Source organism: Bos javanicus, chromosome X (assembly GCF_032452875.1).
Source record: "Bos javanicus breed banteng chromosome X, ARS-OSU_banteng_1.0, whole genome shotgun sequence".
Lineage (NCBI taxonomy): Eukaryota > Metazoa > Chordata > Mammalia > Artiodactyla > Bovidae > Bos > Bos javanicus.
In genome coordinates this window covers 116,216,028-116,233,829 of record NC_083897.1, presented here as the reverse complement: position 1 = coordinate 116,233,829, position 17,802 = coordinate 116,216,028, and the positions used below count along the sequence as shown (strand labels likewise).

The following is a 17,802-nucleotide window of genomic DNA, read 5'->3' as shown; positions in this document are numbered from 1 at the left end:
TATCTTGGCCAGACCTGGCAATTCTGCACCAGCCAGGCCTAGCCCTTGTGCCTCTGCCAGGGCTGACCCTTCTGCCTTGGCCAGACCTGGCACTTCTGCTCCAGCCAAGGCTAACATGTCTGCCAGGGCCAGGCCTGGCCCTTCTGCCTCAGCCAGTACTGGCACTTCTGCAGCCAGGGCTGGCACTTCGGCCTTGCCCACGACTGACATGTCTACCAGGGCCAGGCCTGGCCCTTCTGCCTCAGCCAGTGTTGGCCCTTCTGCCTTGGCCAGACCTGGCACTTGTGCTGCAGCCAGGGCTGACCCTTCTGTCTCAGCCAGTGCTGGCCCTTCTGCCTCAGCCAGTGCTGGCCCTTCTGCCTCAGCCAGTGCTGACCCTTCTGCTTTGGCCAGTGCTGACCCTTCTGCCTTGGCCAGAACTGGCACTTCTGGTGCCGCCAGGGCTGACCCTTCTGCCTTGGCCAGTCCTCGCACTTCTGCTGCAGCCAGGGCTGGCACTTTGGCCTTGGCCAGTGCTGACATATCTGCCTCAGCCAGTGCTGACCCTCCTGCCTTGGCCAGTGCTGACCCTTCTGCCTTGGCCAGAACTGGCACTTCTGCTCCGACGAGCGCTGACATGTCTGCCAGGGCCAGGCCTGACCCTTCTGCCTGGGCCAGTCCTGGCCCTTCTGCCTTGGCCAGACCTGGCACTTGTGTTGCAGCCAGGGTTGGCACTTTGGCCTCGGCCAGTGCTGGCCCCTCTGCCTTGGCCAGACCTGGCACTTCTGCTGCAGACAGGGCTGACCCTTCTGTCTCAGCCAGTGCCAGCCCTTCTGCCTCGACCAGTGCTGGCCCTTCTGCTTTGGCCAGACCTGGCACTTCTGCTCTAGCCAGGGTTGACATGTCTGCCAGTGCCAGGCCTGGCCCTTCTGCCTCAGGCAGTGCTGGCCCCTCTACCTTGGCCAGACCTGGCACTTCTGTTCCAGCCAGGGCTGGCCCTTCCGCCTCAGCCAGGGCTGACCCTTCTGCCTTGGCCAGTGCTGACCCTTTTGCCTTGGCCAGACCTGGCACTTCTGCTCCAGTCACAGCTGACATGTCTGACAGGGCCAGGCCTGGCCCTTCTGCCTTGGCCAGTGCTGACCCTTCTGCCTTGGCCAGTCCTGGCACTTCTGTTGCTGCCAGGGCTTGCACTTTGGCCTCAGCCAGTGCTGACATGTCTGACAGGGCCAGGCCTGGCCCTCCTGCCTTGGCCAGACCTGGCCCTTCTGCCTTGGCCAGACCTGGCACTTCTGTTGCAGTCAGGGATGGCCCTTCTGCCTGGGCCAGTGCTGGCCCTTCTCCCTTGGCCAGACCTGGCACTTCTGCTGCAGCCAGGGTTGGCACTTTGGCCTCGGCCAGTGCTGGCCCTTCTTCCTTGGCCAGACCTGGCACTTCTGCTGCAGCCAGGGCTTGCACTCTGGCCTCAGCCAGTGCTGACATGTCTGACAGGGCCAGGCCTGGCCCTACTGCCTTGGCCAGTGCTGGCCCTTCTGCCTTGGCCAGACCTGGCACTTCTGCTCCAGCCAGGGCTTGCACTCTGGCCTCAGCCAGTGCTGACATGTCTGACAGGGCCAGGCCTGGCCCTCCTGCCTTGGCCAGACCTGGCCCTTCTGCCTTAGCCAGACCTGGCACTTCTGTTGCAGTCAGGGATGGCCCTTCTGCCTGGGCCAGTGCTGGCCCTTCTCCCTTGGCCAGACCTGGCACTTCTGCTGCAGCCAGGGTTGGCACTTTGGCCTCGGCCAGTGCTGGCCCTTCTTCCTTGGCCAGACCTGGCACTTCTGCTGCAGCCAGGGCTTGCACTCTGGCCTCAGCCAGTGCTGACATGTCTGACAGGGCCAGGCCTGGCCCTACTGCCTTGGCCAGTGCTGGCCCTTCTGCCTTGGCCAGACCTGGCACTTCTGCTCCAGCCAGGGCTGACATGTGTGCCAGGGCCAGGCCTGGCTGTTCTGCCTTGGCCAGACCTGGCACTTCTGCTGCAGCCAGGGATGGCCCTTCTGCTTCGGCCAGAGCTGGCCCCTCTGCCTTGGCCAGACTTGGCACTTCTGCTGCTGCCAGGCCTGGCAGTTTGTCGTTAGCCAGGGCTGACATGTCTACCATGGCCAGGTGTGGCATTTCTGCCTCGGCCTAGCCTGGTCCTACTGCCTCGGCCAGTGCTAGCGCTTCTGCCTCGGCCAGTGCCCACTCCAGGGCCACATCCAGCCGCTCTTCTCGCCCCTGGTGTTGTCTGAAGCCCGTTCTTCCCTTCGTGGTTGGAAAAGCCTTTCAACCTGTGTTCCTAATATGCATCTATAACATGTTGACTTCCCCCCCAAATTTTCAGTATTACTTTTCTCAACAGAAACTTTATTTAGTTTAATGATAGAAGTATATTATTTACATGGGTACACATTGTTTGCTGTTTGTTCGATTTAGGGGTAAGAGTTTTGTTTTTTGAAATACATATTGGAAATCCTTAAATCACCTGTGATCCAGGATGAGAATAACATCACTTTAGGATAAGAATATGCTTAGAAATGTGAAAGACACCACACTAAAGAGGCTCAGAACATTGATACATAAATAGAGATATAGCTGAAAGCTAGTCAGTTTTTGGTTTACTTTCCTCTCTGTTTAGTTTCCCCTTTTGTAAAGGTAAAAGTTATATATCTGAATCTGCTTATGTTTTTCAAGAATGTTTGAGAATATAAATTATCACAAATGATTGATTCATGGTTCTTCTTTTACACAAACATTAATTGAGCATCTGCTCTTAAGAAGTCTTCATGCTTATACTGGTGATATTTAGTCAGAAATGTCCCAGCCTCTTCCCATTCAATTATAGTCTCTCAGAGAAGCTGTCATCCTATGGAAGAGGCTGAGATGCTCTCTACCTCAAGAAGAAAAAGAAAAAAGGGTAAAGTGGGGTTGGAAACAGCATATTACTTTGTTTTCATTGCTAGGCAGAATTTTTGCTAGATTCAGGAGGTTGGGTATTTTTTTTCCCCTTCAGTTAGAATGCTGCATAGTACCTGATATCTCTTAGATGCAATAAAAAAACAAAAACAAAAAACCAGCTGATGTAATCCCATCTGATTATCTGAGGTCAAGATAATCATAGTAATAACCGCCATTGCCCCTAATGTCTCAGTAGAGTCAAGCACCATGACAGATGCTTTCTGTAAATACATGTATTCCACCAGTCCAATAGGACAGGGCCTATCAAACACAGTTCAAGATGGAGAGCCCGAGGCGCATAGAGACAGTGTTTGATTTTTGCTGAAATACTTCTGGGTGGTAAATGACAGAGCTGGGGCTAGACTCCTGCTCTATAAACTACTGTAGCACTCATACTATTTTCACCCCCACCCCAAGACATACCCTTGTCTTTTTAAAAAAATACTTTTAATATTTGATATTTCATTTCCTTTTTCTTATTGATTTGGCTGTACTGGCTCTTAGTTGTGGCACGGCACGTGGGGTCCACTTCCCTGACCAGGGATCGAACCTGGGCCCCCTGCATTGGGAGCTTGGAGTCCTAGCCCCTGGACCACCAGGAAAGTCCCCACCCTGTATCTTTTATTTCAGGGTTTTTCTCAGCACTTCAAAATGTGTTCTAGGTGATAAAAAGGAATGCCCTTGTGCTCAAGCTACTGGATCAGAATGTGTAGCCAGAGCAGTAAGAATACCAAATACATTTAACAAAAAATACATACCCCTTATTCATTATTCACAGATTAATGACACAGTATTTGGTGCCAGCATAAGCATGTATGTTGGCCATGTTAGATAACCTCTGAAGACCAAGGGCTCTCCATATCATGCTTACAGTCTCTTGCCTGTAGAAAGTATACTGCTGTTATTGCTAAGTCACTTCAGTCGTGTCCGACTCTTTGTGACCCCATAGACGGCAGCCCACCAGGCTACAGCATCCCTGGGATTCTCCAGGCAAGAACACTGGAGTGGGTTGCCATTTCCCTCTCCAATGCATGAAAGTGAAAAGTGAAAGTGAAGTCGCTCAGTCGTGTCTGACCCTCAGCGACCCCATGGACTGCAGCCCACCAGGCTCCTCCATCTATGGGATTTTCCAGGCAGGAGTACTGGAGTGGGGTGCCATTGCCTTCTCCAGGTAGAAAGTATATCTATCAGAAATAACATGAGAATCTTCACCTGTCTGATGAGGAGATAGGTTAATGTACTTTTTCCCTGATGGGTGACCACCTGTCCTGGGACTCCTGCCTTGGGCTATAGCTTCTCCATCTCCCATCACTCCTAGGACAGGGACCCATTCTCTGTAGCACTGCAGAGCAAACATGGCTCAAGAGTTTGCAGAGATGTATAATTTCCCCAGAAGCCTTTAATCCAAGACACAGCAAGCAAGATGGGGAGGACCCCATGTAGGAGGATTAAGGAGAGCAGCACCCCAGAAAAGGAGGGAGTGGTCACTGGAACAGCATTCCCGACTGCTCTCAGACACAGAAGATCTCAGAACTGTTAGGCAAAGCATAGCCTCGCTTATTCTTCAGGGTTCTCATAGACCTAAGAAACTTGGAGTTGGGGCTGAGTTCTGAGGTTGGATGGGAGTGAGGATCAGTCTCAGAATTGATGGTGATTAACGTGAATGGGGGTGATAGAAAGACCCAGCCACAATGGTAGCAGCCTGTAAAGACCTGTCCTCATTGGCAAGCCCAGAAAAAATCCAGAAAAATCCAGGCTGCTGTGGTTAATGGCTTCAGTGCAGGTCCCGGGAAGGTGGGGACATTGGGAATCAGCAGAGTCCTCAGCCTCAGTTCAGCAGACAATAGAACCCCACTGCTGCTGCTAAGTCACTTCAGTCGTGTCCAACTCTGTGCGACCCCATAGATGGCAGCCCACCAGGCCCGGCCGTCCCTGGGATTCTCCAGGCAAAAACACTGGAGTGGGTTGCCATTTCCTCCTGCAATGCATGAAAGTGAAAAGTGAAAGTGAAGTCGCTCAGTCGTGTCCAACTCTTAGCAACCCCATGGACTGCAGCCTACCAGGCTCCTCCGTCCATGGGATTTTCCAGGCAAGAGTACTTGAGTGGGATGCCACAGAACCCCAGGAAGGATGCAAATTGAAGACCCAGGGTGTGGATATGGAAGCCCCTCAGCCCCAGCCGACAGGGCTACACTTAGTCCCTCCTGTCCAGTTAGCCCTGGGAGGCATAAGTGCTGGCCAGCTCAAGGGGCCCCTGACTTCTGCCTGGAGGGTGTCAAGGAGATGTGGACGTTGATTTATAGGCTGGCTCTTCATCAGAGAGTGGAAATCCCAGGCATGACATTTGCACAGTCCTGTATGAGGAGTGTGTCAGCCAACTACACCATTACAGATAAATTCTTAGAAAGTCCTACAAATGTAATGGGCCCTGGGAGGGAAGAGGCAGGGCTTTCAGAGTAAGTGTATCCCTTATTTCCTGAAGGAGAACGGCTTCAGGGAATTAAAGTCCTTGGACTAATGGAGGAAGCCTCTATCAGCTGAGGAAGGGTACCCAGTTCCTAACAGGAATCAGCTGATGGCACTGACTGACAGCGAAGGATCCCTCCCAGAAAGAAGGGGGCTACAGAGGGCACTGTTCCTGTTAGGCCTTAGACTGTGCCACTTAGGCCTGGTGACATGGTGAGTCCTACTCACTTCCTTCCAGAACATCTCATGGAGGTAAAGAACCTCATCCTGATCAAAGGGAGCAGCCACAGCTCATAGAAGTATGATTTCCAGATTGTGCCAGAAGGTAAGATAAGGACCCTGATGACTGAAAAGACCACCCACCTCAAAACAATGGGGCAGAACTTATTCCTTCCACTACTGTTAGCCTCGGAAGACCACAGGCTGTGGTGGCCCAATGAGGCAAATTCCACCTCTTCCTTGCGGGTCTCAGGGAATTGGGGGCTTGAGGGGAGAAGCCTTAAGGTAAGTCAGTGAATATTTCCAGGTTGTAAATATTTCAAGGTTATTTCTAAGTCAGGGTGAGGATGGTAAAGAATGTGGGAACCCACATACCAGGATGACCACATAGAATCCTCCCTAGTATCAGGCTAGAAGGCCCCAGGCAGAGTTGTCAGCCCAAGGGACCCTTCAGTTCTGACCGAGGAGTAGCAGGAAAGTTAGGGTTTTGGTCTGATGGTGGTGGTCCCATGTCAACAGAGGGGGGGATCTTGGGCTTGGCTGAGAGTCAAATTTGGGACCCTGATTTGGAACCCTGATTTGGGACCCCGAGAGGAACTGTCTTTTATCCTCAACCAGCTTCTAGAGCTTTCATCCTTGTGAGACTATGGGCAGGGGTAGCTAGATAAGGCCGCCCTCATTTCCTCCTCCAGGCTCCCAGGGAGGTATGGGTCTTACTATGAGGAGATAAGCCTCAGGTCCAGAAGGAGGGGATTCCCCAGGCCCCACCAGAAGTCAAATTTTGGAGCCTGAGTACAGACTGAGGGGTGGACCCATCCTTGAATAGAGACAAAGAGTGTCATGCCATACCCTTTGATATCAGTTCTAGAAAGCTCCGGGGAGGGCTGTCAGGCAAGGCTTTCCCTTACTTCTTTATATCAGGCCTTCTTTTTGTCATTGTTGAATCACTAAGTCGTGCCTGACTCTTTTGATTCATGGACTGTAGCTCCCCAGGCTCCTCTGTCCATGGGATTCTTCAGGGAAAAACTGGAGTGGGTTGCCATTTCCTCCTCCAAGGAATCTTCCCAACCCAGGGACTGATTTAGGTCTCCTGCAGCTCCTGTATGTACCACAGGCAGATACTTTACTGCTGAGCCACTAGAGTGGCCCTATTTCAGGCCTAAGGGAGGTCAGATCTTTGATGGAAAGTGCAGCCACCAGTCATGAGAAAGGAGGCATATGGTGCCTTCCAGGCACTGTGGTAGATGCTTTACAATTACCACCACATGCCACCAGTCCTTCCAGACAGGGCTTCTCAAACTCACTTCACAGATAAAGAGCCTGAGGCGCTCTCAGAGAGTTTGATGACCTGACAAACTTCCCATGGCTGGTAAGTGGCAAGGATGGTCGTAGGCCCTTGAGGTGAGTTAGTCTAAAGCTCACCCTCTCACTCCTGCAAGCCTGAGCTGACCTTGTGCCCTTAATTCCCCTTTTATTTTCATTACTGTGAAATGTATCAGAAGCAATAAGAAGAAGGACTCTCAGGTCAAACTATTATATTGTAATACATAGCTAGAGCAATAATAATAATAAAACTAAAATAAATGTGACATGTGAAGAGAAGAAACAAAGCAATGATGTTTGCTGACAATAGGATCATCTGTCCATATATATGAAGTCTCGGATAAGCTAAAAAGATCTGAAAGCTTTACGGTTACACATAAGCTCCAAAGATCAGGATTCAAAAACAAGTCATCTCAGAGCCATTTCTTTGTATAAAGAAATATCTATTAGACATAAAATATAAAGTTTATGTATTCGAACATAAGTTCCCTGTGAAGTCTGGCTGAAGGAGAGAAGGGACAGGTTTGCCGGAGTCCAGCTCCAGCAGCCAGGGAATCAGCCTGAAGGGATGAGCGGTGCCGGCCAAGAATGATGTAGCCTCTGACTCGAGGTACGGGACTACATGTTTATTTCAAGCATCAGGTCTTCTTTTATACTTTGACAAAAGCATTAGGTCAGAGGTTTGACATTTTTCAGTTCCCCCTCACCCAGATTTATTGTCTCATTGTTGCCCTTTAAACAGAGTTCCTGTTTCAGCCATTCTCTCAGAATGGTGTTTACTTGTGATTACATTGTAACTCATGCTTATGTCTGGGCTGCATACCACATCCCTCAGTTTATTTCTTACCTTTCTAAATTCTGCTTGCCCCTAGTATCCTAAGCTCACTCTCTCCTAAAAAGGCTTCTCGCTATTCTTAATTATTCCTAAACCCTAAACTCAGCAAACTTCCTTTGCCATCAACATTTCCCTCACAAACAGGTCTCAGATAACAATCCTTCCCATGGCCTCAAGCTGCGGCCTACATGCTCACCCTGGGACATTCTTTGTAAAAATCCTTGAACAAATGCCAATGGTTACTTTATAGATTATTTTATGGGCACAACTGCAGAAGGCTTTGTGCTTTCTCATAGTTCTCTGAAGAACAATAAGCACCTTAACGTTCTTTCCAGCCAACTCAACCGAAGAAAGAACAAGTCAGAATCACAAAACCTAACTCTTTCATCCCGGGACTGTGCCTGCGGGATGAGGAGAGGGGGTTGGGGCCATGCCTCCATTTTGTCAGTAATGCCTAACACGGCTCCCGACACAGGTTACCATGTTTGTTTCTCTCACGGGTCTCTACCTGGGCCCCCTTACTTATGCCATGGATTTCCGATCTCTCCTCAATCCTAGGACAGGGACTTCTTCTCTGCAACACTTGCAGTAGAGAAACTGCTTGGGGCTTTTCAGGGATGTGACATTTCCCAAGAAGCCATTTATCAAAGGAGCAAGTGCCTATAGGAAGATAGCCATGCATCTGGACTGAGGAAAGCAACACCCCCAGAATATTAGGTATAAGAAGGCTCCAGGCAGAGCTCTCAAGCTGAACGTCTCGCTCACAGTACAGTTGTCAGGGGCTTGAGACCTTTGGTCTAAGGAAGGCAATCTCAGGTCAGAGAAGGAATTGTCAGATATATATGTAAAGCCCCTTCAAAAGAAGTGAAAGAAATAGCCACCCAGAACCACTGGGGTTCTGTAGCGTCCATTTACTGATATCAGCCCTGGGAGGTCCTGAATTCCATCATAGGATGAGGAAAAGAGAGGCCTTGAGAGCTGAGAAAGACAGAGCACTACTGCCATGGGCAGGGCACGTTCCAGAACCAAGTCTTCCAGCTCCTCCCACATAGTGACATCCAGGGCAGATCCTTCATCTTGTGATTGAAAACAGGAGTAAGTATTCCAAGTAACTGAGTGCCAAGATGGAGCTGAAAGGAACGTATTTCATGTCTTCTTTTGTTCTTGCTTGACCTCAGTAACTGGGAGATGTATCTTTTTCTGTTTACAGCTTTCATTTTCTTTTTTGGTACTCTTAAAATACTTTTCCTTGTAATTGAAAGTTTATTTGACTTCCATATCTGTGTTTATGAACAAAGTATATCCCACTTATTGCTGTATTTCAGTGTAAGTATAAAGGTTTTGGTATTTTGTATAATGAATCAAGTCCTTGAATCTCCCTTTGTGGTTCAGAACAAGATAACATGTCAAGAGAACTGGCATTTGCTTGCCAATGTGAATGAACACAGAAAAATTGTTGGTATCGGGAAATAAAGAAAACGGTCCTGACTGAGTGGCATCTGTAATACAGTGGAATGGGAATTCCCAGCCCCTGCATCCCCTCAGCAGCCCAGATTTTAACATTGTATAAGTAACAAAATACCTTTATAGAAGGTCCAGAATGCAATTAAGAAATTGCATTACCACAGGTAAGCATATAGCTTAGATCAGCTGTACTCGAATTTGACTTTATTGGCATTAGCCCTTGTCTCAGGCTGGCACAGTTCAGTACCAAGAGAGATTGTGACCTTTCTTGGTGGGGGAAAGTGAGAGTGGGGTGAATGTTCCGAGTGTCCAGGAAAATGTTAGAACTAAGAAATGAATTCAACAAAGCTGCAGGACACAAAATAACACACAACAATCAGTTGTGTTTGTAAACATTAACAACAAACTATCTGAAAAAAATTAAGAAAACAGTTCTATTTCAAAATCGTCAAAAAGAATGCAATACTTAGAAATAAATTTAACCAAGGAAGTAAAAGATCTATACACTGAAAACAAGGAGACATTGATTGAAGAAAGTGGAAAAGACACAAATAAAATGATGTCCCAAGTATACGGATTGGAAGAATTCACATTGTTAAAATATTCATACTACCCAAAGTGATTTACAGATTTAATGTAATGTGTGTCATAATTCCAGTGGAATTTTCCAGAGTAATAGGCTAAAATTCATATGACACCTCAAAAGGCCTTGAATAGATAAAGTAATCTTGACAAAGAGGAGCAAAGATGTAAGTACGGTGCTTCTTGATTTTGAACTATAGTTCAAGACAGTGTGATACCAGGATAAACATAGACACACAGATCAACGGAACAGAATACAGCCATGTATAAACCCACACGTATATAGGCAAGTAATCCTTAACAACGGCACTAAGAATACAAAAGGAAAAAAAAATGTATCCTCAATCAACAAATAGTGTTGAAAAAACGGAAAATCTGCCTGCAAAGAGTAAAACTAGAGTCTTATCTTGCATAATACTCCAAAAAATGGATTCAAGACCTTAAAATGAGGCCAGAAATGATAAAATTCTTAGAAGAAAACATAGGGGAAAGCTCCTCGTCAGTGGTCATGGCAATGTTTTGTGTTTTTTTGTTTTTAATTTGACAACAGAAACACAGACAAGAAAAAGAAAAATCAGTGGGGCTACATCAAGTTAAAAAGATTCTGTAGAGCAATGGAAACAATCAACAAAATGAAAAGGTGAAATAGAAAAACTTTGCAAGCCATATATCTGATAAGTTAATATCTAAATTATAAAAGGAACTCATACAACTCAATTACAGACTAATTAGTTAAAAATAACTAAAAAACGAGCAAAAAACCTAAATATTTTCTAAGGAAGACATAGAAATGGCCAACAGCTATGTGAACAGGGGCTCAGCATCACTAATCATCAGTGAGATGGTAATCCAGACCACAATAACAGATCACCACATACCTGTTGGGAGAGCTATTATCAAAAAGCCAAGTGATAAGAAGTGTTGGCAAGGGTGTTGAGAAAAGGGAACCTTTGCACACAGTTGCTGGGAATATAAATTGGTACAGCCACTATGGAAAACAGTGTGGAGGTTCCTCAGAAAATCACAACTGTAACTATCCTACGACTCAGCATTTCTACTTCTGAGTATGCAGTTGACCCTTGCACAACACAAGATTGAACTGTGCAGGTCCACTTATAGATGAATTTTTTTTCAATAAATACATTGGAAAACTATTCCGAGATTTGAGATAACCTGAAAAAACTCACAGGTGACACGCATAGCCTAGAAATATAAAAAATTAAGGGAAAGGTGTCATGAATGCATAAAATTTATATAGATACTAGTCTATTTTATCACTTACTGCCATAAAATATGCACAAATATGAAAAGGTTAAATTTATCAAAAGTTGTGCACACACAGACACACACACACACACTTATGGACCATGAATAGCACTATTCATCTCTGATGAGCAGTTTCTGTAGTAAACTGTGATCGCAAAAAAAGTGATCACCAGTGGTTCTCAGGTATTTCTCATTGTGTTTAGTATGAGACCGTAAACCTTGAATAACACCGTTGAACTCATATGAAGTGCTGCTAGTGGTGCTGGAAGTGCTCTCAAGAAACAGAAGTCATGACATTATATGAAAAAGTTGAATTACTTGTTGTGTACCACACTTTGGGTCTGCAGTCATGGTTGCCACCATTCCAAGATGACATACTCCTTTCCCTATTTGGAACCAGTCTGTTGTTCCATGTCCAGTTCTAACTGTTGCTTCCTGACCTGCATATAGGTTTCTCAAGAGGCAGGTCAGGTGGTCTGGTATTCTCATCTCTTTAAGTATTTTCCACAGTTTGTGGTGATTCACACAGTCAAAGGCTTTGGCATAGTCAATAAAGCAGAAATAGATGTTTTCCTGGAACTCTCTTGCTTTTTTGATAATCCAATGGATGTTGGCAATTTGATCTCTGGTTCCTCTGCCTTTTCTAAAACCAGCTTGAACATCTGGAAGTTCATTGTTCCCGTATTGTTGAAGCCTGGCTTGAAGAATTTTGAACATTACTTTACTAGCGTGTGAGATGAGTGCAATTGTGCAGTCATTTGAGCATTCCTTGGCATTGCCTTTCTTTGGGATTTGGAATGAAAACTGACCTTTTCAGTCCTGTGGCTATCTAGGTTGATCAAAGCTTTTCTTCCAAGGAGCAAGCATCTTTTAATTTCATGGCTGCAGTCACCATCTGCAGTGATTTTGGAGGCCAAAAAAAATAAAAAATAAAGTCTCTCACTGTTTCCATCGCTTCCCCATTAATTTGTCATGATGTGATAGTATCATGTCATCTGGAAACAGTGCGTTTTACTTCTTTTTCAACTTGGATTCCTTTTATATCTTCTCTACTCTGATTGCCACAGATAGGGCTTCTAAAATTATGTTGAGTAAACGTGGAGACAATGCACATCCTTGAGATTTTCATATTAAGTGAAGTCAGACAAAGACAAATATCACTCATATGTGGAATATAATTTTTAAAAATGATACAAAGGAACTTATTTAAAAAGTAGAAACAGACTGAACAGGTATACAAAATGAAATTATGGTTACCAAAGAGCAAATGGGGCAGGGAGCAATAAATCAGAAGCTTGAGATGAACATCTATGTGTATATACACATACTGTATATAAGGTAGATGGCCAACAAGTATCTACTCTATAGAGCAAGAAACTCAATATTCTGTGATAACTTATATGACAAAATATTCTTTAAAAGAATGGCTATATGTATAGGTATAACTGAATCACTTTGTAGTACACCTGAGACTTATACAACATTGTAAATGAACTGTACTCCAAGAAATTTTTTAAAAAATCACTGAGGAGAAAACAGATCTGTCCGGAAAGGTTTTAATGCAGATGAAAGTGCCCTATTCTGGGGGATTTGCCACAAAGTACACACATTGGTAAAGAAGGGAAGTGAACTCCAGGATTTGTGACAGAAAGAGGCTACTTCTATGATTTTGTGCAAATGCTGTCAGGTTTTTGTGCAAATGATCATGACTCCCCTAACTTCTAGGGCTGCTAACCCTGAGCCTTCAAGGGAAATGATAAACACCATCTGTCAGTCTTTTGGTTGTACAACGAGAAGGCCGGACAACAGGAACCTTTGTTGGGTTGGTGTCATCAGTGCTTCATCCCTGAATTCAGGAAGTACCTTGGGGGTTATTGACTGCCTTTTAAAATTCTTTTGATATTGGACAATGCCCCTGGCCACCCAGAACCCCATGAGTTCAACACTGAAGGCGTCAAAGTGTCTCCTTTCCCCTAAACACAACATCTCTAAGTCAGCCTATAGATCAGAGGGTCAAAGGGACCTTTAAGGGTCATTACACCCGGTACTCTATGAAAATAATTGTCAATACTATGGAAGAGAACCCTGATAGAATATCATGAAGTCTGGAAGGATTACACAACTGAAGATGCAATTGTTGTCAGACACACACACACACACACACACACACACACACACACACACACAAAGACCATGAAAGCCCAAACAATAAATTCCTGCTAAAGAAAACTGTCCAGATGTTTTACATGCCTTCATAGGATTTGTGACAGAGTCAGTCAAGGAAATCAAGAAAGAGACTGTGCATAAGACATGAAAGGGTGGGAAGGGGTGCAGAATCCCAAAATACAGATCTTGGAAAAACCCAAGAGCTAACAGACCCTACAGCAGAGGAATTAACAAAATACCACTTGATGGAGATGAATGGTTCCCAACCAGAGCTGGATGATGAGGAACAAGATGTAGAAGAAGCAGTGCCAGAAAACAAATTGACATTAGACAATCTGGCAGAAGCGTTCTGAGGACTCAAGACTGCTTTTGACTCTTGTATGGCATGGACCCTTCTATGATAAAGGCACTGAAAAGAAAGCAAATGGTGGAAGGAGGACTGATAACACACAGAAACGTTTTTAGAGAAATGAAAAAGCAAAATCTTCAGACAGAAATTACAATGTATTTCCATAAAGATACACTGAGTGTGCCTACTTCCCCTGCCTCCCCTTCCACCTCCTCCACTCTTCCATCTCTGCCACTCATCAAGGTCAACCCCTCCTCTTCCTCCTCCTCTTCAGCCTACTCAGCAAGAAGGTGTGAGGAATGAAGACCTTCATGATGATCCACTTCCAGTCAATGAGTAGTAAATAATTATTGTGCCATATGGGTAATCAACTTATCTGTTGAGTATGTGTGTGAGTGTCTTTGTTCTAAGAGCTAATAACTGTAGGCAAGGAGTGTATGAGATGTTTCTGTGTCATCATCTTCATCATCACCACCAGCTAAGTATTCATCATGAAGAATTTGCGTGCAAGACTTGTATTGAAATGGATAGCCTACCATTGCATAGGCAGAAGGTGAGTGATATTTAATATAAAATTAATAATGTTTCATTTTATTATTGTTTTATAACTTTAGTTTCAAAGATTTGTATTATTGCACACTGTCCCATCTCTCTCTTGTCAATGGATAAACTGCCTATCAGCCTGTCATCACAGGTAAGTGTTTTCTCTTAAAGTAACAATGTTTTCAGTACTGTATTTTAAGTATTACCAAAATAGTGTATGCTATAAAAATTTTTACTTATTCATTCATTATTGTATATGCTCCACTACCATGAAGCAATCCTATCGATTACACTAGGCTACTATAAAGCAGTCATATTGCTGCTTCATTATCAAAGCTTGAGTCATTATACCTGTAAATAAATATGAATTTCTATTCATATTATTTTTTCATGTTTGATATTTAATGTCTCATGTGTATAGTCTTTTGTGTCATATAAGACAATATAGATGACTTGGAGCCAATTTTTCTTATAAATGGATGCTGTAAACTTACAATGTTGATAAATACAGTCCTGTGAATATATTTTCTCTTATAATTTACTTACTAACATTTTTTCTCTAGCTTACTTTATCGTAAGAATACAGTAGAAAATACTTATAGCATACAAAATATGCCTTGACTGCTTATCAGTAAGGCTTCCAGTCAACAGTAGGTTATTATTAGTTACGTTTGGGCAGAGTCAAAATTATACAGGGATTGTGACTGTACTTCTAAACTCCACATGGTTCAAGAGTCAATTGTACATCCAAAGGAAGTGAAGTCAGTATCTCAAAGAGACATCTTAACTCCTGTGTTCATTGCACCATTATTTACAATAGCAAAGATTTGATAACAACCCAAAATCTACCAACAGATAAATGGATAAAGAACATGTGGTAGATGCAGACGATGGGATATAATTTCACCTTAAAAAGTAAAGAAATGTTGTTATATGGGACAACATGGAGAAACCACAGGGACATCATTCTAAATGAAATAAACCAGTCTCAGAAGGACAAATGCTGCATGGTTTCACTTATATGAGTTATCTAAAGTTTTTAAACACATTGAAACACAGAGGGGCCATGGGAGGGAGAAATGGGCAGTTGCTTTTCACTTGATATAATGTTTCAGTTATTCATTGAATAAATTCCAGAAATCTGCTGTGCACCATTGTGCCTGTATTTAACAGTACTGTATTGTGTGCCTAAAATTTTGAGAGTAGATTTGATGTTAAATGTTTTTGCCACAACAATAATTTGACAAGTTGATTGTTTTGCTCTCTCTCCAGTAGAGAGTAAGCTGAGTAAGTGCAAGCATTTAGAAAACAGAACTCTTTTATGCTGTTAATGAGAATGTAATGGGTGAAACCACTGTGGAAAATAGTATTGAGGTTTCTCAAAAAATTAAAAATCGAATTATGATATGATTCAGCAAATCCACTTCTAAGTATCTATCCAAAGGAGTTAAAATTAGACTCTCCAAGAGATATCAGCATTCCCATATTTGTTGCAACATTATTCACAATAATCAATACAGGGAAACAGCCTAAATGTCCTTTGATGAATGAATGGATAAATATATACTATATACTATACATATATATATATATATATATATATATACATATTTAAAATGCAGTGCTGTGTGTGTGTGTACTCAGTCACTCAGTTGTGTCTGACTCTTTTTTGACCCCATGGAAGGTAGCCTGCCAAGCTCCTCTGACCATGGGATTTTCCAGGCAAGAATACTAGAGCGGGTTGCTATTTCCTCCTCCAGGGGATCTTCCCAATCCAGGGATCGATTGAGTCTCCTGTGTGTCCTGCATTGGCAGGTGGATTATTTACCACTGAGCTAACTGGGAAGCCCATAATGGAGTACTATTCAACCTTAAAAAGAAGGAAACTTTTTCATTTGCAATAACAGAGATGACCTAGAAGACATTGTGCTAAGTGAAATAAGCCAGACACAGAATAACAAATACATGATACCACTTAAATGAGGAATCTAAAACAGGCAAACTGATAGAAGCAGGGTAGGATGGTGATTGCCAGGGCCTGGGAGGAGGCGTAATGTGGAAGTGATTGTCAAAGGACACAGATTTTCAGTTATACAAGATGAATAATTTCTAGAAATGTAATGTGGAGCATAGAGCCTATACTTAACAATTCCATATTGGATACTTAAACTTTTGCTAAAAGGATTGTTAATTGTCCTTGCTCCTCCTCACCTCCACAAAAATAAATGAGTAAATCAATAAAGAGTATAGGAGGAAACTTTTGGAGGTAATGGACATGTTTATGGCATAGATTGTAGCGGTGGTTCAGAAATTTATCAGATCAGATCAGATCAGTCGCTCAGTCGTGTCCGATTCTGCAACCCCATGAATTGCAGCACACCAGGCCTCCCTGTCCATCACCAACTCCCAGAGTTCACTGAGACTCACGTCCATCGAGTCAGTGATGCCATCCAGCCATTTCATCCTCAGAAGTGTATATTTATTTCCAAACATCGAGTTGTATACATTAAATGAGTACACTTTTTTTATATGATAATCATATCTCAATAAAGTGTTTTTTTAAAAAAAGAGCAGATATTTGGTCTTATTTGGGGTTGTAGTCTGAGCATAATGCAAAGTGTGCTGCTGCTGCTGCGCAGTCGCTTCAGTCGTGTCTGACTCTGTGCGACCCCATAGACGGCAGCCCACCAGGCTCCCCCGTCCCTGGGATTCTCCAGGCAAGAACACTGGAGTGGGTTGTCATTTCCTTCTCCAGTGCATGAAGGTGAAAAGTGAAAGTTAATTCGCTCAGTCCTGTCTGACTCTGTGCAACCCCATGGACTGTAGCCCACCAGGCTCCTCCATCCATGGGATTTTCCAGGCAAGAGTACTGGAGTGGGGTGCCATCTGCAAAGTGTACAGTAGGCACTTTATATTTAATCAATAAAAGCAGAAAGAAAAAGTATAAATAAGGAAAAGACTGTTAATTTTTGGTTTACCTAACTCCTTCTTGTGCTTTTTCTTCTAAAAATTAAAGTTATATGCTTGTATTTGCTTATATTATTTAGGAATGTAAGATAAATTCTAATGGATTAGGCCGCATGCTTATTCTCTTGTTTATTTCCCAATTATTATTTGAGAAGGAGCTCTTTATTTTTTCTGTTGGCTGTGAAGCATGCTGGACCATCCCCAACCAGGGATCAAACCCACCCATGCCCCCTGCATTGGGAGCAGGGAGTCGTAAACGGTGGACCAACAGAGAAGTTCTGAGAATGACCTTTTTGGTAGGCTTACTAGTACTGTGGATGCTCTTTAAAAAACTGGAACAACAGCAACCTCCAAAACAAGATCCTGTCCATTGAATTTTAGAGTCTAGGAGGTACTATTATATGAAAAGATGGTGAGATACTCTCTATGACCAAAAGCAGGGTTCTGCAAACTTCAGGCCTCCAACCAGCACCTCCTGTGAGATCAGCAGCAGCATTTAGATTAGAAATAAAATTCACAATAAATGTAATGTGCTTGAATTATCCCCAAACCATCCCCCATTTCCAGTCTGTGGAAAAATTGTCTTCTACAAAACCAGTCCCTGGTGCCAAAAAGGTTGGGGACTGCTGAAAGAACAAGTCAAAAGCAGGGGTAAGGAGGGCAGGCAGTT

The 17,802-nt window shown here is 44.0% G+C and overlaps 1 protein-coding gene across 1 annotated transcript in view; it reads left to right on the top strand.

Annotated features, from left to right (window-relative positions):
- LOC133242670 (melanoma-associated antigen B4-like) overlaps nt 1–17,802 on the top strand; it is a 53,169-nt gene that overhangs the window by 4,380 nt on the left and 30,987 nt on the right. The window contains exon 2 of the mRNA XM_061408821.1: nt 2,146–2,266. Within this exon, the coding sequence (XP_061264805.1) occupies nt 2,146–2,266 (121 nt within the window). The remainder of the gene's footprint in view (nt 1–2,145; nt 2,267–17,802) is intronic.